The 26,017-nt window shown below is 39.6% G+C and overlaps 1 protein-coding gene across 6 annotated transcripts in view; it reads left to right on the forward strand.

Annotated features, from left to right (window-relative positions):
- Positions 1-26,017, forward strand: part of LOC122794391 (CD2 associated protein) — a 3,269,826-nt gene that overhangs the window by 2,856,284 nt on the left and 387,525 nt on the right. For all 6 annotated transcript variants that reach the window (XM_044062740.1, XM_044062738.1, XM_044062742.1 and 3 more), the window contains one exon: positions 16,628-16,767. In XM_044062740.1, coding sequence (XP_043918675.1) covers positions 16,628-16,767 — 140 coding nt within the window. The remainder of the gene's footprint in view (positions 1-16,627; positions 16,768-26,017) is intronic.

Consider the following 26,017-nt stretch of genomic DNA (forward strand, 5'->3'; position numbering starts at 1 on the left):
CCTTTGTCACGAGAACCCCCTCCTCTGCTACTTCTCCCTCTTCCAGGCGTAGGAAAGGAGTCAGGAGACAGACCACCTCCAGACAAGCTTTTACTCACAACGTATCCAAAAACAGCCCTTTCATGACAGAAATTGCTCCAACAACACGTGACTGCCTTGCCTACCTCCCCCTGTCATCCCGCCTCTCCCACTGCCTCCCCCTTTGGAGAACTGTCACCACAGACCGCTGGGTTATGGCAGTAGTAGAAGAGGGGTATTTCCTCTCTTGAAAAAGAAAGACTCCCTGCAAGGGGCATTCCATTAGCACCCAAGAAGCAACCACACCTTATTCCCCAGATCTTATAGGATCTTCTGAACCATGGAACTATAGAACCCGTCCCTCCAGGAGAAGAAGGAAAAGGTTTTTTACTCAAGGTTATTTCTAGTAGCAAAGAAGGATGGCCCTTGGAGGCCAGTTCTGGATTTGTCTTTTCTAAACCTCTTCCTAAGAGTTCCATCTTTCAGAATGTTATCCCTGCAGATCCTTCTTCCACTACTACCAGCCCAGGCATTTATGGCCACGCTAGATCTCAAGGAGGCCTACATCCACATCCCCGTAAAACCCTCCCACAGAAAGTAGTTACATTTTACTGGGCCCTGTTCTCACTTTCAGTATGCAGCTTGCCCTTTGATTATCTACTGCACCCAGGGTATTCACAAACTGCCTGGCCCCAGCAATAGCGTATTGCAGAAGCAAAGGCGTTCAAATTTACCCCTACCTAGATGACATCCTCATTCTTGAAGAAAAAGAGGACACCCTAAATAAATCTGCAGTTCACCATGTCCTTACCCTCAACCTACCCAAGTCATCCCTAACCCCACATCAGGACAAAATCTTTCTGGGATGCAGGATCGGAGTGGGGGTTGGCATAATGGTTAATGTGTTTACCTCACATGCAAGAGGTACAAGGTTTGTTTCTCACCAAAGGAAATTGGCTAGGCTTAAAATAGCCCACAAAAGCAGCTGCTAGCATAGTACTTACCTATGAATGTCTAATCAACCCAAAATTCTTCCAAAATAGAATTAGTTGACATTAGGAGGGATAGGTTCCTGACCCAGAGACTCCCCATACTCTGGAATAGACTACCCATACATGTCAAGCAGAGCGCCTCCTTGGCCCACTTCAAAAGGAACCTTGATGATTGGATGGGAGATAGGAAATTTACCCTGGGGATCACATCAGTCACCCTGCTAGACAGGGGTCCAGGGAAGAAATATCCAGGGAATTGTTATAGCTAGGCTTGTATAGGCCCTAGGGCTGATAGCCTAGTACCAACCTATGATCAGAACAGACCTGATGTAGGCATTCCTCCCCCAGGACAAAGTTCTCTCCCTTACTGCCCACTTCCGCGACTTGATCCAGGTTCAACAACTATCAGCAAGGCAATTCCTGTGGGTTCTAGGCCTTATGGCAGCCACCATTTCTATGCTGCATTTAGCCAGGATGCATATGAGAAAACTGCAGTGGTATTTAAAGAATGTGTGGTCCCAACACAACCACCCCCTAGAATTTCAGATCCCATTCTTACCCTGCCTCAAAGCAGAATTAAAGTGGTGGATACAACAAATTCAAATTAACCCAGGCCTTCCACTCCACCCCCCCCTCTCCCCACATCAGTGCAATACATGCATACAGACACATTGGACCTGGGCTGGGGGGCTACCCTGAAGGGTCTCAAGGTACAGGAGAACTGGCACCCTACCCTCCGGAAAAAACGTGTCCGTGTGAGGGAGATGCCAGCAGTCCTTTTGGCCCCAAAAGCCTTTCTCCCAATCCTGCAAACAGGTCCTCTTCAAATCTTGATAACGCAAATTATTTAAGAGCAAAGCTTTCAGGTCAAGAAAAGCTTCATCAGTGTATTTGTGAATAAAGATTGAGCACCCTTATGTCTTGAAACACAAATAGTCAGAGAAGCAAGATACAAAGTAAAACGACAGTCCACATACTGAAGTCCGAATAAAAGCAAGAAGACTGGATAATGCAAATTATTTATTAAGAGCAAAACTTTCAGGTCAAGAAACCCTTCAGTGTGTAGGTTAAGAAACCCTTCATCAGTGTATACACTGATGAAGGGTTTCTTGACCTGAAAGCTTTGCTCTTAATAAATAATTTGCATTATCCAGTTTTCTTGCTTTTATTCGGACTTCAGTACATGGACTGTGGTTTTACTTTTGTATCTTGCTTCTCTGATGATCCCCTTCAAATCTTCACAGAGAGTACCACAGTCATGTGGTACCTCAACAAACCGAGACCATGTCCTATCTGCTGTGTAGGATTGCAATCCAGATTTGGGACCCAACCTCCAGGAACAACTTGTCCCTACAGGCAATCTACATCCCATCCCAGGACAACCAACAAGCACATGTTCTAGGCAGATCATTCTCTCTACATCATGAGTGGATGTTGAACAGGGAAGTTTTGCTAGACATTGTCCACCAGTGGGGCACACCTCAAGTAGATTTGTTTGCCTCCCCCCCCCCCCCAGAACAGACAATTGACAAAATTCTGTACCAAGGACCACTCCCCACTAGCCTGGACAGTGGACGCTTTCAACATTTCATTGAAGAGACGGTTTCTATATGCATTTTCCCCCTTCCCTCTCATTCCAAAAGTCCTCCTGATGATCAGGAAGGACAAACCAAAAATCTTGCTGGTAACTCCCTACTGGCCAAAGCGGCATTGGGTCCCCCTACTACTATCAATTTCCAAGGGCAGTCACCACACGTTACACGTACTTGCATAGCAAAAGGGAACACTCATTCATCCTCACCTAGAGATGTTATGCCTAACACTATGGGTGATAAACTTTTAATTCCCTTCAGACACCACTATTCTGAGGATGTACTTTCAGTCCTGAGGGAGGCCAGGAAACTTACTACAAGGATATCCTACATTTCAAAATGGGAAAGATTCTCCAAATGGTGTCTCTAAAGGCATATAGGGATCCTTACTAGTGGATGTTCCCCTAGTCCTAACTTATGTGTGCAAACTTATCAAGGCTGGCCTTTCATACTCCTCAGTGAAAGTCCACCTATCTGCAATCTCTGCTTGCTTACCCCTAGACCCCCCCCCACTATCCAGGCTAGATGTTAAATTATTCCTGAAAGGGGTGTTGCACATCAGACCACCAAGAAAACCTGTCCCACCACCTTAGGACTTAAACTTTATCCTAGAAAAACTTACACTGGCTCCATTTGAGCCAGCCAGCTCTGCAACACTCAAAATATGCACATGGAAAACTGTTCTACTGGTGACCCTTACCTCTGCTAGAAGGGTGTCAGAGTTACAAGCTCTCATGGCCTTCCCATCCTACACTATTTTCCACAAGAACAGGGTGACCCTATGCACCAAACCTTCTTTCATGTCCAAGCTGGTCAACGAACTGTTTTTAAACCAGTCCATTCACCTGCCTACCTTCTTCCCCTCTCTCACTAATGACAGTGAGAGGATACTCCATCCCCTGAATGTGCACAGGCAGCTGAGGTTTTACTTAGACAAAAGTCCATCAGAAAATCCAGCCAACTATTTGTATCCTTCCACCCCAGAGCCCTGGGCAAGGCAGTCTCCAAACAGACCATCTCCTGCTGGATCAGAAAAACTATCTACTTCTGCTACTCTTACCATGGCAAGGACATACTTCATGGGGTTAGAGCTCTCTCTACCAGGGCCGTAGCATCCTCCAAAGCCTTCTTCAAAGGGCTGGACACAGCCTCCATTCTGGAGACGACAGGCTGGTCCTCTATACGTACCTTTACCAGACACTACAAATTGTATCCCATCTCCATAGCCAGAGCAGGGTTTGCTAGGGCAGTACTGCATGGCTTTCTGGAATCAGCTACCTGTTCATCCACCCTTTCTTCCTTCTTCCTAAGCTGTGGCACTCTCCCCCACTAAGAATACTGCAACATGGGAATAGAAGGACATAGAATAGTTGTGTAAAACCTTACCATAACCATAGATCTCCTTCTCTTCCATGTTGCAGTATTCCTTCCCTCCCACCGCTCTCCCTTCATTCCTATTGGCCTGTCTAGAGGGCACCCTGGAGCATCACCTAGACTACAGTCAGACTAGCCAGCAAATGGCATGTCACACTTCTTGTGGACATCATTTGGCTGATACTAGTTGGCTGTCCGACTGGGTAATTAAGTTCTGAGGTCTGTGCATGCAGACATCACATTTAAGGTCCCAGGTTTATGGCCCCTACATGTGACATCCCACACACCTACAGCAACCAGGGTAAGCTTTTGTATAGGAGCCAATGTTCGGGTCGCCTGAGGTGGAGAATCCCACACTAAGAATACTGCAACATGGAAGAGAAGGACATCTGTAGTTATGGTAAGATTTTACACAACTATTCTTTCGTATGAAGTCTAGTCCAAATGTGTTTCCCGAAGGCACTCTGCACTAATTCTCCTCCCTTGTTGATCCTCAGACTAGTGTCCATTGCTGACTTGATTAACCTCACCAGGGCCTTTTCTTAGAACACATTTCCTGGCTGCTACTGCTGCTTTTTATTCTGCTTTAACCTATTCATTGCTGATAACATTTGTATCTGGAGCAGTGGCCTCAGTAGAAAGTTTCAATTCTTTTATGATTGTGTTTCCTTTTTCCCCTACTTTCAAACTTTTTATTAATATATGTTTTTGACATTTGATTACTGGGAATGTCCAACTGGGCATAAAACCCATTTTAGTGGAGGCCCAGGGAGAAAAGCTCCATAGAAATTATGCAGGTTTAATATAAAGTACATACATACTGTTGAAAAAGGAGTGAGAGTTGTGTAGAAGATAACATGATGCAATAGCATACAAAATAAGTTATAAAACCTTATCAGAGGATCCTGAGTTGTACAGAGCAGTAAAGGGTAGCATAATAGCAAAACTGTAACAAGTTAGAATAGAATGAAGTATAATAAAATAATGTGCATCAGGAAGTAAGTTAAAGACACCAAGAATAACAATTCAGGCTAAGGGCCAAATTTTAATTTTGAGTTAATGAGGTACCAAATAGCATGAGCAAGGGAAGTTTCAAAGATAGGAATGCTACAGGTGGAAAAAGAGGATGCAAAGGAAGTTATAGGTAGGGGCACATGAGAGAAAATAATTAGTTAAATGAGCAAAGATCAATGTAGTGGGGAAGAGTGTAAGTAATTAAATTAAAGTGCGAGAGGGAAGACATAAAGGTGAAAGTGGAAAAGGATTTGAGGACATGGGATGATGGATCTTATTAAGTAGGTGTTTGACAGGAGCAGAGACAAGCATTAAGGAGGAATGCTTTTAATGAGTAGCTGAAAAGGCGAATGCTAGGTATTAGTCTGGTGCCAATGTGGAGTGAATTCTGAGTATAGAAGTTGACCTGTAGCTTTTTAAAATTGCAGTTTTCAAGACATTGCTTTTCAGATGAGCGGAGTGGAAGATTTGGTTGGTAATGATTAAGAATGGAGCTGATCACAGACAGGAAGAGGGTGTGAATATAATTTTCTGAAGAAAGAAAAACTGAGTAAATTTGAGGTAATAAGGTAACTCAAGTCAGTGTAATGATTTAAAGGCAATTCAGTGATGGGAATTGTAGAGCAGATTTACTGCAACGTTAGCTACTTGTAGCAATTTAGTTTGAAGAGAAATCTGGATATTGGTGAGAATGGGAGAAGCATAAAATAAAGATGAAAGGAAATGGCAAGTGTGACTCTAAAGGCATTGCAGAGGAATTCTTTTAATCTGTACAGCATACCAATTTTCTGGTGAATATTTTTTTTATACAGTTTTGAATGTGAGGGTCTAATTTAATTTGATCATCAATTATGACACCAAGTAACTTGGTATGACAGACTACTTCTGTTTCAGTATTATTAAAAGAAGATATTTTAAAGCTATCTTTGTAGGGTGTTAAGGATTTGGGGACAGATAGGAGAAGTTTAGGTTTTTGTGGGTTTAGGAGACATTGATTCTCTTTTAAGCCAGTTTTCCGTGGAATTGAATGTGTTTTGAGTGATGGTTTGTAGCCGAGGAAGTGTATCAGATGAGGAGATGAGAGTGGAGTCATCTGCACATTTGTATAACATTAGCTTGTTTAAGAGACGTTTGTAGTTTGTTATTAAAGGTTAATGAGAAGGAGACCGAGGATAGAACCTTGTGGAACACCAATGTTAATGAGGAGAAAGGGAGAGTAGAGAGAGAGAGACTTCATAGATTGTTGTTGTCTGGAAAGATCTCTAAAAATACAGTTAAGTGTTGCATTAGATAAGCCCAAGAGTAGGCATTTTTGAGAGTAGTATGATATGAGTGACTGCACTGAAGTCTTTGGATGGAGAGATCTAGGAAGAGGGAGGAGACTAATATGTTATCTCTGGCTTTTATGATGGTGTCTGAGAAGACTACCAGGACAGTTATAGTGCTGTGGTATGAGCGAAAGCCATGTTGAGTAGGGGATAATAGTTTTTTTGTGACTAAATGTAGAAGAAGAGTTTATTAATGCATTTTTGTATCATTTTTGAGAGATGGGACAGGATTGCAGTTGGTCAAAGGTTGATAATTTCAGTGGAGTTACCCCTCTTGTGAAGGGAAATGTATAGAATTTCTTCCACAGAGTAGAACATAAGATTCTTGTATGGATTGATTAATTAATATAGAGACTGGGAAAGATATGGAACCTTTTGCTAACTTTAGATATTCTGTTGGAAGATTCTCAACAGAAGGAGCACAGGATTAAAGTTTGCTTAATAACCATTTTTATGTAAGGGATGGAGACTGGCTTTGTGGCGAACGTGATGTTATTTGTGGTGGGAAGCAAGTCAAAGGTAGATGGGGTTTGTAAGGGGTTGTGGGTAAATGTAGAAATGTATTAAATTTAGTGGCAGTTTCAAAGGGTGAGCTATCTGGATATGGGTTTGAAATTCTTGGTATTTTAGGGTGCATTATGATTTTTTATGGAAGGCCACAATTTTGGGGGATTCCTTTTTGGTTAATTTAAGGGTCTAGGTAATGCTCTTTTTAATGATAATAGTCTGTTTTTGTTAGGTTTCCACTTTGTAGATGAGTTGGGGATTTTGTACTTTCGCCATTTCTTCTACAGTTTATCTCTGTTATGTTTATGGGTTCTCATGGCATGAGCCTGTTTGATTTAACTTTTTTTTTTTTTTTTTTTTTCTTATGGGTGCCAGGCTGTTGAGTGTATCAAGAAAAAGTGCATTGAATTTTAAGAAAACATCATCTAAGTGCAAGTGTTAGAGAATAGACCAGTTAAGGTATTTGAGTATATTGTTGAATACATCTGGGCCAAAGTTTACAAAGCTTTCTTTATAGAGAAAATGTTTATCATAATGGGTTACTAGTATCTAATCCATGACAGGAGGATGGTCACTGAGGGAGTCTCTAGTGGTAGTAATAAGAGTTAGGGTTCTTAGGTGTATACTAAGCTAATGGCCACCAGGACCCGTATAAGCCTTGGCAAGCAATCCAAATGTGACCCAAAATTTTGATTTGTATAGGGGGGATGATTTACTGACTGCATGTGTCCATCGGAGACATAGGTGTCAGACAAGGGGTGAATTTCTGATTACCCTTCTATTGGTCCATGTTGTGCTTAAATAGGGATAGGGTGAAACACTTCAAAAGGATGGTGAGTATGTTCCAGAGAATGAAAATTCTCTGAGAAAGACGCATCTGCCTCTCCAGCATATTCTGTTTATGTTGCAATCAAACTGTAGGTCTTTTAATCTAGTAGTTCTGATGCTGTTTGTTTTGCGGATGTGCAAAAAATTCATCAAAACAGGGACCAGGGATACCTTGTGTGCAGGTAAAGATCATCCGTCAGAAGTCTGTATGATACTGAGTAAAAAGACAGTGCTTTGAGGCAATCGGCATAAGACATTGTGTTTATGCCTTGTATCCTTTTTAAGGAACCTTTGTGGCCATCCCAGTTGCTTCATGTGTCTTGTCAGTTATATACCAAAGGGATCATTATACTCTATGATGGGTCTGATGAGGCCTGAGTACAGTGGTATGATGACCTCTCTGGACCTAGATGCCATGCCTTTGCTTATAATTTGAGTAACCTAAAAGGATTTTCTTGCTACCTTTGACATATGTTGGCTGAAGCCTAGGTTACTATCTACATGAGTTCCCAGATCCCTGACTAATAGGTTCATAAGCTTATAGGCTAGCTTCCTTTGTGGACAATTTTAAGCCTAGCCCGTTTCCCTTTTTTTGCTCAAAATAACCAATCCCATTTGTTTATAGATTGGGCTTACGCATCCCATGGTTGATAATTAGGGTCTATATTAAAAGTTCGAAGTCTGAAAACATCGAATCTCCTATGATCGACATCATATGAGCGACATTTTCAAGCATTGAACGTTTCAATGGAGATCGCTGTAGGGAATTCTTCCCTTCACTTCAATGTAGTACAATCTCGGAGTTGGTATATTTAAGTAGTGGGGGGTGCAGGGGGGCTTGCCCCCCCTGCATAGAGCGTTCAGGTAGGTTTTTTTTTTTATTATTGTGTTTACATTTTCAGTACGGTGTTTGAAAACTTCGTTCATATGGAGTCGACCATACGAGAGTCAAAGTTTTCAGACTTCAAACTTTTAATATAGACCCGATAATTATATATTACCATGAATGAGAATAACTGGGGTCATGCCATAGATAATTTAAGGAGACCCATGCATAGGATAAAGCATTTAGGTTTTGCTTCTGTCCATTCAGTACAGGGTGCAGTTATGAGGTAATTTTCTGTTTCTCATCCCTAGATCTAAATTGCACTTGAAAATGGACAGTGATGAACTTTGTTTTATGTGGATGGGGAGTATGTTCCACAGCAGTGGTATCCTCTGCAAAATATGCCTGTCCCTCCAAGCTATTCTGTTGATGTTGCAGAAGAGGTTTAGAGCCATAGACAGAGTATTTCTGATGATATTTGACTTAGTGATGTGCAGTAAATTCATCAGTAATGGGTCAGTGGATGTCTTGAATACCAGACAACAGGTCACCTCTTTGCAGTCTGTAGGATACCGAGTATAGTGTTAGGGCTTAGAGTTGTTTAGGCCTTGTGTCCTAAGGTATCTCTGAGGACGTTACAGTTGTTGTATATGTCTTGACAGATACAAGCCAAAAGGGTAATTATATTCCATGACTGGCCTAATGAGGGCTGACTATAGGGGAAGCAGTAAGATCCTTAGAGGTAGACACAAGCCCTTTGTTTATAAGCTGTGCACTATAGAAGGACTTTGGTACAACAGTCAACCTTTAGCGGTATTTTATTGATGACATAGTTACCCTGGGTGGCCGAATTCCCAAAAAATACTATAATGCATTTCTTGGTACTTAGTTTTAAGCAATAGCTTTAGCACCAAGCATTTGTCTGTGTTAGACCTTCCTGAAGGGTGTTCTCATCTTGGGGAGTTTCAGTGATTGCTCCCAGTTTGCAATCATCTATGAACTTAGTTAGCTATAGACCTTTGACATTTGCTTTTACATCTGAGAAGTAGTTACCAAAAAGAGGAGTGGGCCTAACACAGAGCCATGGGAGATGCCACTGGTGACCAGCATCTCTGTGAAAGTGGCCTCACCGTTTCTAACCTGCTGGGTCCAGTCAGTGAACCAGCTAACTGTCCATCATGCTATAAGGTGGTTTATAACTAGTTCCGTAAGTTTGTTGACAGTTCCCAATTGAGGTATTGTATCAAATGCTTTAGCCCGATATAAGTAGGCACTGTGCACAGTTTTCTCCTCATCAGTGGCCTTGGTGACCTTTTCAAGGAAGTCCACCACATACATTAAGCATGACCTTCCTTTGACAAAGCCAAACCGGGATGGATCTAGTGTCTGGAGGTCTCCTGTTTCCTTGTTAATTTCCATGGCTTTGCAAATAAGACTAGTCAGACTAATGTGTCGGTAGTTTCCAGGATCTGTTGAAGGTCCTCTCTTATGAAAAGGGATGACCATTGCAGTCCTGCATTGATGTGGCACAAAGACTATTTTAAGAATGTAGTTAAATAATGACAGCTGAGGTCCTGATAAGCTGTATCTCTCTCTCTGTTCCGGAGGCATCCTGACATGTTATTTGGGGGCACTGAGGCTGTGTTCTTGGCTTTAGCAAGCATAGCCAGTATATTCTGCCTAGTTATAGCTGAAGGGGTTATGTTCAAGGGTATTTCTGGGGGAGTGGTTGGTTGTATGTGGAGGGGTAAGGTTGGAACTGAATTTGTATGCTAACAGGTTCGCTGTATAACTAAGCTCTGTGAATATGACACCATTAAACACCAGTTTAGCACATTGCTGCGTGCTGCCCTTGAAGTTTCTGACATAGTTGAAGATGACGTTATAGTTATCTTTCTCATGGGAGTCTATCTTGACCTCAAAGTTGGCTTTGCTTGACCTAATTAGCCCTATCAGTTGCATGTTTACTTTGATGAGAGTGTTTTATGTGAATTACCCTTCCTGATTTTTGCCATATTTTCTTCCTTTTGTTGTACATCCTGTTTAATTTGGCATGCCACCAGGGCAGTTTGATTCTGGGGCTAGTTCTGGGCATATTTCTGGTAGGTACGGCAGCCTGTATCCAACCATTGATATGGTTGTACAGAGTTTCCGAGAGTAATTCAACATTGGCTGCTGTGTTCTGTTGGTTTGGAGGGGCATTGAACTTTGACAAACCCATCACTTATAAAAGCTAATTTGCTTGGAATAGTTCCTAATTCTTACTGGTTTTAATAAATTTATGTAGATGATTTTGATTTTGAAGGAGACAGCTTTATGATTGGACCTTATCAGGGGAGACAAGACATTGTCTTTGTGGAGAGAGTGCAGGATTCTCCCATGTTTGTGAGCACAAGGTCCAGAATGTTGGAGCTTCAGGTGGTTATATTTACTGTTGGTCAAGGTGGTTTGTATTTACAAAGACCAGGAATCTCTGTCCCTGTAGATTTGAGGCCATGTAGGATTCCTAGTCTAATTAAACATAGCTTCTTACTGTAGATCTCTTAAACGTTTTTTAAAAACGTTACAACAATAATTAAATTCCAGGCAAATAATAATAAAGAATTAAGAAACTGTGTAACAAATTAAATTCAGATATTGCTGATATACTAGAAATATTTATAAACAATTATGTATTCTTAAATCAGAAATATTAAATAAAAGATTTAACCTCAGTAATTGACCTATCTTTAGTTAAAAACATCTCTTCCTTACAAAAAACTAATTTATTAAAACCCATATCTCTACAAGAAGTAAATCAAAAGATAAAAAATGATTAAATAAATCTCCTGGAATCATTGGTCTTATCCCCAGAATTATATAAATTATTCCCCCTCAAAATGTATAGAGAAATGACGTAATGTTATGATAAATGTAAAAAATCAAAAACAAATGCCTCTTCCTTGGAATTATTCCTTTATTACTTCAATTATAAAAGCAGGTAAACATTCACAATTATGTTCGTCTACAAGCCCATTTCTCTACTTAATGTAGACTTTAAAATTTGTATGTCTATATTAGCAGACAAACTGAAATTAATTTTATAAAATTTAACCGGTTTAGATTATCAGGTTTTATACCTAAAAGACAAACTTCTGATATTAGTATTATAGATGTTATAAATAGTAATAAACACAAGTCCCTTTTTATAAGTCTAGACATTGAAAAAGCATTTGATTCACTGGATTGGAATTTATTTGAGTTGTTAATTTTGTATGATTTTCCTATCCAGTTTATTTTTATGTTAACTTATTTTTATTAGAACAATAATAAGCATATGTTAAATCGGATCCATTCACCTCAGATTTTATAAATATAACAAAAGGAACTAAGCAAGGCTGTCCTGTTTCACCTTTACTTTTTGACTTCGCTATTGAGATTTTTGTAATTTTAGTAAATTGAAATATGCACATTCAAAGTTTGAAAATTAATCAGGAATATAATTCTAAAATAATTCATTGATATATTAACACTGCAAAATGATACTGGAGCAATAGAAGAATTAAAATCTATTGCAGAGAAATTTCAAAAAATCTCAAATTTACATTTTAATAATTCTAAATATAATTATCTTAATAAAAACATTTACTGGACCCAGACAAATATGTAATAGGAAAAGAAACTACACATTTATTCTGTTTAGAGATCCATATATTAAAAGCTACTGAAAAAACTTTTAAATTTCAGTTATGAAAAAAAATATCATCTTTATATAATTTAATTAACTCTTGGAGCAAAATTATCATCTCATTTGAAGATAGATTACAATTAATTAAAATGATCTTATTTCCAAAAAATATTGTGTATAATTCAGTCTATTATATTGCCACCTAACAAAAATCAAATTAAGAAAATAAATTACTTATTAATTTTTGTGGTATCCATATGAACCTAGATCAAATCTAAATAATTTCAGACTATGGAATTCTGGGGGTATTAATTTTCTGACTATAGATACACATGCAAAAACAATAAATATGAAAGTTGTCTTTAACTGGCTAGGTAATTGTAATACAAATTGGAAAATTTTACATGATCATTTACTTTGAATAAATTGAAACTTTTGGATTTAAATAAAATAAATTTATATAACCTCTTTTTTATGTGTAATTATATACAATTACCTGTTTATCCCCCAACTAAATCTATTTTTTTAAATACTGTCTTAAAATTTAAAAAATAATATTAATTCAAATTACAAATTTTGGTTTGAATCTCTTATACCTATTTCTTTAACTAAAAATGTTAATAGTAATATACCAACACATACAACTTAATACTTGGAAAAATCTTCAGTTTTTTTATTGATGTCAGTGATTTGAAGGAACTAAAATTAGGTAATTGGAAACTAGGTACTTAGATGAATCTTATGTTTAACAAGTTATTTCATCAGCTCTTACTAAATTTTCTCTTTTATCAAATTCATCTTATGATAGGATTCCAGAATGGATAACATTTTTAAATGAATTTATAAAAATGGGAAATTAAAAATTTCCAAATTACATTAAATTATAGTAAAATATAATAGTAATTTAAATATTGTTTTTGGAATTACATTAGAAAAGAACTTCTTCAGACTATCAAAAACACATCCTGGACTTTGTATTGGATGTTATTTACTTGAAAATGTATCCATAGAGCTTTTTGATTCCTATTAGAGTTGCTAAAATTAGAAAAGAAGATATATCTGAATGTTGGAAGTGTGAAAAAAATATGCTAAATGCTCACACGTTATGATTGTTATTTGATATATAATTTTTTGAAAAAGCACAAGATTTTTTTAAAGCTTTATGGTCTGGTTCTTTCATTTACAAAAATAGATGGTTTTGTTTAATGTTCTAAAAATAAAAAAACTCAAAAAAAGTATTTTATTATCTAACCTAGACAGTTCTTGTTGTGGCCATGAAAACTGTTATGACAAATTGAAAGAAACCTTAAGATCCAAAATATAAAGAATTTCTTTTCTGTCTGAAAGATACAGCAACAAAGGAAAAATAGAATTTTTCATAATAACCTTAAGAATAATCCATAGTTGAAAGTATCAGCCCTCATTGAAAAGTATTCATCTTAACTTTGCTTTTATTAACTTGTATGTAATTTTTTTATTTATAGCTTGAATTATTTATAATTTGGTATCAAGCTTTTTGTAAATATTTTAAAATGTTTTTATGTCATTCAGCATATTTGTAATATGTACTAATATGTTTAATTTGTATATTGTGATTAAAAGTAAAGTACATCTTGTAACATCCTTATAAATTTAATAAATAAGTTTGAGCAAAAAAAAGGATTCCTAGTATACAGAAAGGTAATTAAAGTTTCCCATGAGTAGGATGTTAGGTTGGATGGCAACTGTCTCCAGTAGGTCCAGGTATACATTGTGAGCTTGTAGGGACATGGAGGGTGACAGTAGCTGGTTAGGATATGGCACTAGGTTTTGTTGATGATGATTTGCACATGGAGGAACTCCAGCACATTATCCTGTTTGAGCACCCTAGAGGTATGCTTGTTATTGATGTATATTGAGTCATTCTACCTTTAGGCATTGTTGGGGCAGCTAGCATTCTAAAAGTGTGTAAGACATTGAAATCTTGCACTGCTGATTGACCAATTAAGCAGTACTCTTCCTCACGTCTTTTCTTAAGTTCTAAGGTATTATATGCCTCAGAACCTAGACAAGTCTTTAAAACGTTATTATATCCTTTTCCTTTAGGTTCTTTTATGGCTATTCCTACTGTCCTTTTACACTATTTTAGGTATGTTAATCCCTGCAAAGATTACTCATGCAAGGTATTGTGTGTTTGTAGAATGCTATCTCCATCTTAATCCCTTTTATGGAAGACGTTTTTTTCTAAAGCCTCTTTTTTTTTTTAAACCTTAAAGCAACTGTCCTTGCCTAGTAAAGTCGGTCACTGTTCTTTCATCTAAGTAAATTGCCCTTTTACTGATTTTGACCAGCGGTGGTGGTGCTGCGGTAGCATTGTCACCTCACTGTAAGATGCTGTCCGGTTCGATTCTCACCTAGAGCGTCTTCTGCGTGGAGACATGCGTGAATGGGCGTACCTTCGTTGAAGGTTGTGCATCAGGGCTGGTAACTCGGCACATAAAAATCAACTACCAATCATTAGCGGACCAGAGTTCCGCTGTGGCGACCCCTAACTGGGAAAAGCAGAAAGACACAATGACTTCTTACTTGCCAGTTCAGGCATCTTTTATGGTTTCTGTTTTCCTTGTTACTAGCATTTCCTGCAGTCTGATTTAAAAGGGGAAGTCTAACACGTTGGTGCTGGACCTGGTTCATTATCCTTAAGTTTTGTGAAGGTCTCCAAGTTTTGATTTGTTGTATGCCAGTATCTGCGGTAGACAAAAGTATCAAGTGTGTACATTTCTGGGTTACTAATGTCATAGCTTTCCAGGGGCAGTATATAGCTGGGATTTTAATAGAACATTACAGATTCTACTATACATTGTTTCTGTTGCCTCTTTTAAGTTGTCCTGCGGACTCTTTGTCCCTTATATAATAATCCTTTTTTGCCATCCAGCCCTAAAAGTTCAAGTCTGTTGCAAGCTCGCTTTCAGTTACAGAATAGGAATAGTGACTGCATAGTGATGTTCTCTTCTGTCAATGAGATCCCTAGTTTTCTTCTTCTTCTTACAAGAGACTGTCACTTAAAACCCCAGACTAGCTGGCAGTGTTCACCCTGTTAAGCCAGACTCTGCAGTAAAACATTAAGCTGTGCTTATTTCTGTGGGTACATCTATTTGTTTCTATATTGCACTTTTAGCCTGCATACTGCATCTGCTCCTTCAACCTGGACAGTTTGCAACATTGTCAGAAACCTATTTATACTTCAAACAGTTTAAAGATCTGTTTCCAGAAGTGTAACTATACCTTTGTTTATTGTTGACATTCAGCTTTTTTGGTTGTACTTCACCCTTAACAGTTCCCATTATCTCACAAACTGGTTCCCATCTTTGCATAATAGGCTACTATTATCCTTGTTGTTAACCAGACAATGTCCATACCCATGGACCTTTTCTAGGGTGGACCTGATCATTGACTGAACTTTTCTTCATGATTTCTAATAGGGGACAGCATCCCTGTACAAATCTCCTTTGGTCATGTTTGTAATAGAAATGATAAAGGATTTTCTGCCTTTACAATTTTAAGACTTTTTATGGTTGAATATTCTCTGCTTCAGCTCACTCTTGGGGATACTGCCTTTGAGATATCCTTCATTAGCATTTACCCATCATGATAAGTTTAGTACTATACCTGTGGATAAAGGAAGATGAACCAGTACAATCACAATGTAATGTTATGTACTTATGTAGAACCAGTTCAGTCTTCTATTGACCCACGATTCTCCTCCTGGCCTCCATGCATTGGTTGGAAAGTTCTTTCAAGGAATTTTGTATCCTTGGGTTTCCTTTTTTCTTTTTCTACCTTAGCATAGGGCTACTGAAAACTGGAGAGAGGGATCCATTGGCTCATAGGATTATGAGAAGGGGAGAAATTTTATAGCCTAGGAAGGTTTTAGGTACTTGGCTGAATGACCTCTGCTAGTCGTATGACCTGTGGGTAGAAAATAGACCTGGTTTTACACACCTTCTGTTATAGTAAGGATAGACTTTTATCTAGAGATGTGTGGAGGACATGCCACCCATATAGGGGAGTACCTTGAGGTTGCCGCCTTCAAAAATGTTTTTTCTGTCTGATCATTGGGTTGTATTTGTGTGTGTGTGTTCTCTGTCAGCTATATTTGAAGAGTATTATCCCACCCAAGAGTAATTGAGAGTCAGTTACAAGTATTAAGTATTTATTTAAGGAGTTGTGAGATTAGGCTAGATCCGAAGGTTATTGTAGCAAAATTGTAGGGAGGCATTCTGGTCAACATGGATGGATTAAACCTTTCAGCAGTAGTAGTGCAAGTAGAAATGTGAAGAATGGTCTGCGACTCGCTTTAATGTGGGTAAAAGATTATAACTGGGCAGTACATTCCTAATATGTTTTCTCTGCCAATTTTTCTATGAGATCTTGAAACAGATTTGTATGTATTTATCCTTGAGTAATCCAGCAGATATCTTCATGTTGTTTTCTTTTTTCAGGCCTAATGGTGAGATACCGACTTTTCGTCCAAAGGCAGACGTAGACATACTAAGACCAAAACAAGAAACAGAACATGTATCCCCAAGACCAAAATCATTGGACTTAGATTTGCATTTGGAGAAGCATAATACTGAATGTGGTAAGAAAACTTTTTAAAGTTATTTAGCCTAATGCAACATTAAATATTCAGCACCCGTTTTTTCCCCTTCTGTTATTAAATATCAGCCATACATACAAATATGTTATATTATTTTATTTGAAAATGTACAATAATAATTCTTCTGTTTAATTTATTGTGATTTGAAAGAAAATTCTATAGACACTGAGAGGAGCATTAGTTTAAAGGTTCTCTTACCATTCATAGAAACATTAATTTGCATTATAATTTTTTATTATATTAAAGTAACTGTTGCAGAAATACAAACTCAGTCTGCATTTTTCCTAAAGTAGAACCTTTTGTGGTGGTAGTAAATTAACTAGACACCTACAGTAACATTTCCTTAAATTTTACTAGAGTTCCAATGTCTGACAGTCTTATCTGACAAAATCCCTTCTAGCTTGTAATTTTGTTTACAGGCTTGGAACACAGAGCAAGTCTTCATCAGTAGGGGACCATGCCACTTCTCATCTGGTGTGTAAAAGTAGATGTTCATCGTGTTACACTGCTGCAGTCATTACACTTGGGTTATCCTGCCGTCAGGCGGTCCCGCAGTTGGCCAGAGTTCCAAAGTCTTGGTCCAGCGTCGGTTGCTGTCGCTTCTTCCCTGACGTCAGTGCGCCAGGGTATATAAGATGCATCCGACGCCATTTTCTTCAGTCTTTCTTGCCGCACGGTGCCCGAAGCAGAAGCAGTTCGCAAGTGTCGGTCGGCCGACTTCTGGATTTTTCGAAGTCGAATTTCAGATCCGAAGTCTTCAATAAAGCTAAGTACCTCGTTGGGGAAACTTTTTTCTTGCGTCAGACCGATGTCAGAAAAAGTTAATAATTGTATTTCTTGTGGGAAGCAAATACCTCATAAGGACTTCCACTCTTACTGTATTCCATGCCTAGGCCCTGATCACGACGTCACTAGTTGTCAGTTTTGCGCTAGATTTAACATTTGCACTATAAAAAGACGTTTTGATTTTGCTTTGCACTACTTTGGCCGAAGGTTCAATTATACTATGTCATCGGATCAACCGATGACCTCAATACCGAAAAAACGCAAAGACAAGGATAAAGACAGGCATCCGAGGTCCAAAACTGACGAAGAAACCTCTTCTAGGCCAGTTGCCGGTTCTCAGTGAGGCGCTTTCGCAGCCCCTGACACCCGCTACCTCAGAGCCACAGGCTGCTTGCGACTCCCACATGGAGACAACTAGGCCTCTGGAAACTCAAGGTATTGGGCCTCTAGAAACTAATCCCTCAGATGGGTTCGGAGCGGCTGAGCAGGCATCGGCTTCTGAGGGTGTTGTTGGACCTTCACAACTTACCATTAAAACAACAGCCAAGACAAAGGTACCATTAAAGACAAAGAAACAAGTACAGCATTCTCCTGGACAGTCCTCCATGCCTAAGAAACAGATGCTTAAAATGGCCGAAGACCTCATTACTCTAATCAGGGGTTCCCATCCCCCTCCTGAGAAAAGGCCTAGGCAGGATACAGACTATGATTCCTCTGATCAGGTTTCCATTTCCTCTGATTCTTCTTCAGACCAGGGATACTCTCTACCCCCATGAGAACTCTGATGCTGAAGAATCTATCCCTTCAGCCTCTCCTCCTTAGGATTATTCTTTTGGGGAAACTTTGCATACCATGAGGGAGCATTTCCATTGGGAAAGTCAGGATTACTCAGAATCCAAGAAAAGGCTCAGGGATTTCCTTTTATTGCCTCAGCACAGGCCACTGGCTATTCCGCCTGTGCTAGACATTGTGGATGATGTGTTCTCTGAATCTAGCTTATCTCCTGATTCTTTGCCCCCTGCTCCAGCCAAGCCAGATATGTATTATAGAGTCCCTGACTCTCACAAGTTTCTTTACAAAAACCCTTCTGCTGATCCATAAACTATTTCCCAGGGTCCAAAAGGCGTTACGGCTTCCATTGCAAAAAATCCAGTACCATCTGACAGAGATTCCAGAGCTTTGGATAGATGGGGAAGAAAGTATACACTTTGCCAGTTTCACATGCTTAAGTACCAACAATATTTAATGGCTCAGTTAAAACAGAAAATGCTTGCAAGCTCAGAAACTCCTGATTGTAAAGAAAAGCAGGATTTATTGCATGCAGCTGAACAGGTGGGAAAACATACTCTGCAGTGTGGTTTTGATTCTTTAGAGGCCTCTTGAAGAGCCGCAGTTACAGGTTCTGTGATTCGAAGACATGCTTGGTTAAAAGAACAGAGTTTACCGGATCATGTTAAGGCAAAATTATTGGATGCTCCTTTACAGCATGATACCTTGTTTGGTGTTAAGGCAGAAGAGGTGTTAAAGAAAATGGAGGATAAAGCTAAATCTATGCAAACAGTCAAGGATTTTTTACAGGTACAGCCACCTCGGTTTAGCAGAAATTGGCCAACAAAGAATTGGTCCTTTCCAGTGTCAGACAGGCCACAGAGAGGCAGATACAGATGCCCAAGAGGCAGATCTCAACCCCAAGGCTCAAACAGACAACGACAGTGGGGCACCTCAACCCCAAAAGGAGGTGAGGACAAGTCTCAGCCTTACAGGAAACAGTCACAATGACTTTCCCCTTCGTACACCAAACACATCCCTTTTGAAAGCCCCCTTAGGGGGAAAACTAGCACTTTTTCCCCCAAAACTGGCAAACAATCACCCAAGACAAATGGGTTCTGAATATTGTGTTTCAAGGTTACAGGTTCCACTTTCATACTTTACCAAGGCTAAAAGAAATGCCAGACCTGCCACAAAATCAATGGGCAGAGGCACAAAAACAAATTTCAGCCCTCATGGATATGAGAGCTATTCAAAAAGTACCACAACAGGAACAATGACAAGGATTTTACTCAAGACTCTTTCTGGTCCCCAGAAAGGACAAGGCCTGGAGGCCCATACTAGATCTTTCAATTCTGAATGCTTACCTGGATATTCCAAAATTGAAAATGTTGACATTACAGCAGCTTCTACCCATGCTGGGTAAGAAGGCTTGGCTTGTTACTCTGGACCTCAAAGAAGCATACCTGCATGTCCCTATCAGACAAAATTGCAGAAGATACCTCACCTTCAAAGCTGGTGCAATGCACTACCAATTCTCTGCACTGCCCTTTGGCTTATCTACTGTGCCCAGGGTCTTCACAAAGTGCCTGGCACCAGTAATTGCATTTTGCAGACAAAAAGGAATTCAAATATATCCATACCTGGACGACTTCCTCATTCAAGCAGAGACAAAGGACATTCTTCTACAGCATCTGGCATTTGTAAAAAGGTTGCTAATTTCTCTAGGGTACACAGTAAACGAAAAGAAGTCAAAACTAGTGCCCTCACAGCAGATTATATTTCTGGGTGCCAGCTTAAATACAATGGCCCACATGGCTTACCTCACGCCAGACAAACAAGTTCAACCTCACGCCAGACAAACAAGTTCAACTAACTCAATATTTTAAAATACTGGCAAAAAAGTCCCATCTCCCTGCAAGAAAAATTCTGCAGGCCCTGGGATTTATGGCATCCTGCATACTACTACTACCACATGCCAGACTGCATTTGAGGAAATTACAATGGTACCTAAAAAGTGTTTGGACTCAACACTCTCACAGTTTAGAAGCAATAATACCAATGATTCCTTGCCTACAACAGGAATTTCGATGGTGGGCACAGGCATGTCACCTAAACAAGGGTCAGCCTTTTACCCAACCCACAGCCAGGCAAACTCCAACAACAGATGCTTCGGATTACGCCTGGGGAGCACACATGGCAGGAAAATGCATTCAGGGCAAGTGGACTACAGACCAGATGCATCTTCACATCAATCAAAAAGAGATGTTGGCTGTTCAAAATGCCCTAACAGCTTTCAAGGACCTTCTGCATCCAGGACAATTATTACTAAAGACAGACAACACCACAGTAATGTGGTACATAAACAAGCAAGGGGGCACTCATTCTTATCCCCTATGCAGGCAAGCCATGACCTTGTGGAACACAGCTCTAATGTATCAAGTTCACCTGCAAGCACAATTTCTGCCAGGAAAGAAAAATACTCTGGCAGACGATCTAAGCAGAAATATCATGGACCCTCACGAATGGAAATTGAATCCACAAATCTTCAGCATGGTAACGCAAAAATGGGGATGCCCAGACATAGATCTTTTTGCCTCCCCACTGAATTGCCAACTAGAAAAATTCTGCACAAGGACTTATCACAAACAAGCATGGAAAGTGGATACTCTTTTGTTCAGCTGGAAAAACCTAAAATTTTTACCTTCCCGCCACTGCCTCTCCTTTCAAAGGTACTCCTAAAAGCCAGACAAGAAAAACCACAGATGATCCTGATTGCTCCAGACTGGCCACACCAGCACTGGTACCCTATCTTAAGGAACTTGGCTCAAGGCCCACCATGGATTTTGCCTCAAATTTCACACCTTCTGACTCAACAAAACAATCAGATCCTGCACGGTCAGCTCAAAACCCTAAACCTGGCTGCATGGCAGATACATTAGTCAAACAGGCAACACCTCTCTCTAAAACTGTTATGGATGTCATTTTGGAGGCCAGGAGGCCGAGCACCAGGAAAGCTTACTCAGAAAAATGGAAGAGATTCTGCGCCTGGAACCAGGCTCAAAGCCTTGACCCTCTTGTTCCAAACATTCCTCAAATTTTACAATACTTAACTGAAATGCTGGACAGAGGCCTATCCTTCTCATCAATTAAGATCCACACCTCTGCCATTTCAGCACATTACAACATGGATCCTCCTTTATTCTCTCATCCCTTGCTAAAGCAGTACCTCAGAGGGGCTAAAAACATAAGACCGCCCCAGAGAGCACCAACACCAACTTGGGACCTTAATTTTGTTTTGGAAAAACTGACCCTACCACCTTTTGAGCCAGCCAATACAGCCGATCTAAAATTTTTATCATGGAAAACAGCTCTGCTCCTGGCAGTAACTTCAGCACAAAGAGTCTCAGAGCTACAGGCATTAATGGCAGTGGAACCTTTTATAATTTTTCATCAGGACAGGGTTTCTTTAAGAACAAACCCTACCTTTATGCCAAAGGTGATATCTAGTGTGGCTCTAAACCAAACCATCCATTTGCCAACTTTTTATCCAAACCCACAGAATAAAGGGGAGAAACTTCTGCATTCTTTGGACATACACAGGCAGCTACGCTTCTACTTGGACAAAACAAAAGCTTTCAGGAAAACTGAGCAACTGTTTGTAGCATATGCTGCAGGATCACGGGGCAAGGTATCTCAAAGCAGACTATATCCAAATGGATAGGACACTGTATACATTAGTGCTACACACAGCATGGAAAATCAGTCCCAAATACCATTAGGCCACATTCCACCAGGGCAACAGCCACTTCAACAGCCTTTCTCAGAGGAGTACCTACCAAGGAAATTTTGGAGGCTGCAACTTGGAGTTCAGTGCACACCTTTACCAAGCACTACCACCTGCCTCTTTACTCTAACTCCAGAGCAGGATTTGCCACTGCAGTTCTGCAGGGCCTCATAGCCAATCCTAACTCTTTATAGACCAGCCACCCAACCTTAGCTTTGGGATTCTACCCAAGTGTAATGACTGCAGCAGTGTAACATGATGAACATAGTACAGTTTTGTACCTACCATAAATGTAGATGTTCGAGTGTTCACACTGCTGCAGTCCAGGTTACCCCTCCCTCCATCCCCTCTGAACTAGCTGGACTTATCTATACCTTTCTATCCTATACAACCTTTATGGTGTATTTGCTTGTAACTGAAGGTATTGCTTTTATTTTATATGTATATTTTTGATTAGCAATATGTATTGCCTACCTATTGGGGGCACCTGACATCTGGGGCAAGAAAAACTGAAGAAAATGGCGTCGGATACATCTTATATACCCCTAGCACACTGACGACAGGGATGAAGCGACAGCAACCGAAGCTGGACCAAGACTTTGGAACTCCGGCCGACTGCGGGACCGCCTGACGGCAGGATAACCCAAGTATAATGACTGCAGCAGTGTGAACACGCGAACATCTACATTTATGGTAGGTAGAAAACTGTACTTTCTGCATAATCACCCAGTTATTTGTTTATGTATTTAATTTAACAGTAAGTGGCATTATATAGCTTTGCTGCTTGAAATATTAATATTTTTGTCTTCCACTTACAATGTTATTTTCTTGTTCAAGATTTTATACATTACATCCTTAAATTCAGCGCTGTTTAGAATGTGTAGTAACAGGAAGAAAATTCCAGGATGTGCATGAAGTTTGAATTAGTTGCCTGAGATTTGATCATAATGGTACTGCCAGTGTGGTCTGTTAGTTTCACAAAATCCTTTGGAAACAGTGTTAATAAACAAGAAATATTCATTTATAGTTGAACAAAGTGTTCTTAAAATGAAATGCTTCTTTATCACTGGTACACATTAAACGTTTCTCACCTTGTGGTAATAAATTTACTTCTACAGAACTTAGGCTGCTGGGCTTTGTTACCCAGATTACACTTCCACCGAAGAAGTTATATGCTAGAACTGTCAGTATGTCCTGTATATACACACCACTCTTCTGTTATAACTTGCTTTGACGAGGGTCAGTGGTGGTGATTAAGTCTTTTAAGGCAGTTTAATTGTTTTATCGCATTTAACCATTCCATTGCTGAACAGTTTGTTACGTTAATATGTTCATGCTGGCACACAAATGAGTTGCTGCTTATTCCTTTAAGGAGGTGTATGTCTTACATTTCTTTTGATGAAAATTTTCATTGATATTAATAATCGGTCAGCAGCTAGACATTACTGTATTCTTTTTGTCATTTTTAGTGCTGGAATACTACCTTGGCAGTAGTTGTACAGCTCATATAAGGTTAAGCATGCTTTATTAAGTTAGCATTTTTAGTTATTTTTAAGATAGGTACACTAGGCCTAGAGTCTCATTTTTCATCTCTGAACTTTTTACAGATCAAATTTAGTAACTTTATTGCAGCACTCCACCCCCCTCACTCCATCAGTCGTCAGCCCCCTCTTAGCCAGTTCACCATTTTGTTCTCCATCACTAGTGACAGGGTTGACTGGTAGGGGCCTTCATCATTGTCAGGAGTGGTTCAAAATGTTTCCTGTTTTCTCCTTGAATCTAACTTGCATGCCACCACCTAATTGTTGGGGAAGAGGCATGCAGTGTGCTGTATTTAAAGGACATCCCATCGTACTCGTAAGTGGCATTGCATCCAAATAACACTGATACTCCTCTAGAAGCACAAGCTGTGGTCTCCGTAGTCACTGTCAGGGAGTTTGCACTGCCTAGTGTGCCTGTCATGCACTCGAAGCAGTCCTTTGAGAGAGACAAGCAGGCAGTGTTCAGTCACTCCTCCCCCCTTCTCATGTGGCTTCTCCAGTGCTTGGGCTGATAGTCAAATCCCAGTCAGGGTTCTGTCCCTCTGTGCCACAGACTTAAGCACAAGCCAAAAGTTGTGACTTACACTCAGTTTTATGCAGTATAAGCAGGAGAGTGTAAAAGTACATTCACAGTACAGTGACGATTTAGAACAGAACGGTGCATAGTTCTGTAGTTAATGAAAATGCACCTCATCTCTTTAAAGGGCTGTAGTTCATACTTTATCTGTGCAATAAAATCTCAGTTTACCATGATAACTACATATACATGGTTCATTAAGGTGCTGGTTAGATTAGATATGGAATGTGATGTTCTGTGGAAATGCATTCCATAGTTTTGGTCTTCAGTAGGAGAATGCTTTTGTAAAGCATTTTCATGAATCACCGCGTAAAAAGAGCATGGGGTTTTCATATGCACTTGAAAGTTTTATTTCTAATGAAGGCACCTAGTGATGGACAGTTAATAAGGATATTTTGACTCAGTAAGGATGGAGAGTATCAGAGTGGGATGACTGATGAAACATTTTTATTAGTAAGAGAGTTGTAATGGTGTTTAAAGCAGGCTGAGTTATTCATAAATCTGCATATTATGTTTAGTCTAACCTAGTGTGAGTACCAGGCAGCATGGACCTGCATGCCTCTTATCCATGGCCTTAGTAACTCTTTTAAAGAAATTGACCAGAGTAAGCAAGCATAATTTGCTTTTTTACAAAGACAAACTGATGACTGGTGTGTAATAAAAATGTAAGGTCACCTATATGGTTGTTTTAGTTCAGTTGTAACAATTTCCATAGCCTTGCAAATAATGGTAGTCAGACTAGTAGGTCTGTAATTTCTAGAGTCTCTAGAAGTACCACTTTTATTGAAGGGCACTACAACAGCTGATGTTCATCATACTGATCACTGCTGCAGTAGCTTTAGCCATATGGGTTATATCCTGTCAAGGATGTAACAGCCAGTCAGATTCCAGAGCTTTAGGACACCTTCCATGCACCCAGACTTTCAGGCAGCTCGAACTGAGCTGACTAAAAGACAAGTTTGCTCATGAAGCCATTCAGAGCTTTACAGCAGCCAAAGAGTATTTGCTTCTCTGAGGAATTAGAGGATCAATGCTAAGCTTGTGCTTTCTTTTGCTGGGGCAGATAAATTCCCTTTAGAAAAAAAAATTCCATTTTCTTAATTTTGTTGTTTTATTACTTTCCTTTTCAGGAAAGTTATTTTAAGGATAAGAGTATTGGAGTGTTGTGTTTTAATGGACTGTCCAGAGACTGTAACATACTTTTAAATGCAGCACTCATTTTTTTCTGTCACTTTAAAAGTGGTGTAAAGTAACTGAAAACATTTTTTTCTATGGAGATTTTTTTTTACATTTGTGGGGCTGGCATGGTGTTTTAAAGTGCATTTTACTTTGTGGGTTGGTAGTGTTTACGAGCAATTGCTGCTCCTCTTCCCCAAGAAATATGTGCTATTTTTGGGGGTTGACCATGAAACAAACTACTGTCCTATAGTTGATCCTTTTTCCAACTACAAAATAAATAAATAAATAAACTAAAATTAAGCAAACCGCTTTTACCCCCACGGCAGGCTAGCAGCTTGCCTCAGGTGCAGGTGAGTGACTCGGCTGTGGCCATTTGTTGCACCTCAGACTACTCAATTTTCACCCTGGATCCCTCGGTGTAGCACGTATACCTACTACGGACTGGAGATTGGGGTTAGCCACATCCTTTGCAGCTGTTAGGGTCCCCTTTATAAGAAGGATTCCTCTTTTCCCGAAGAGATTCAAGATTCTGAACCTGAACAGAAAGATTCAGGAATATGTTCACGGTGTTTTCTTAAGATTCTGATTCAGACA

The sequence above is a fragment of the Protopterus annectens genome, chromosome 2.part1 (genome assembly GCF_019279795.1).
Source record: "Protopterus annectens isolate FY-2018-M chromosome 2.part1, PAN1.0, whole genome shotgun sequence".
Taxonomy (NCBI): Eukaryota; Metazoa; Chordata; order Ceratodontiformes; family Protopteridae; genus Protopterus; species Protopterus annectens.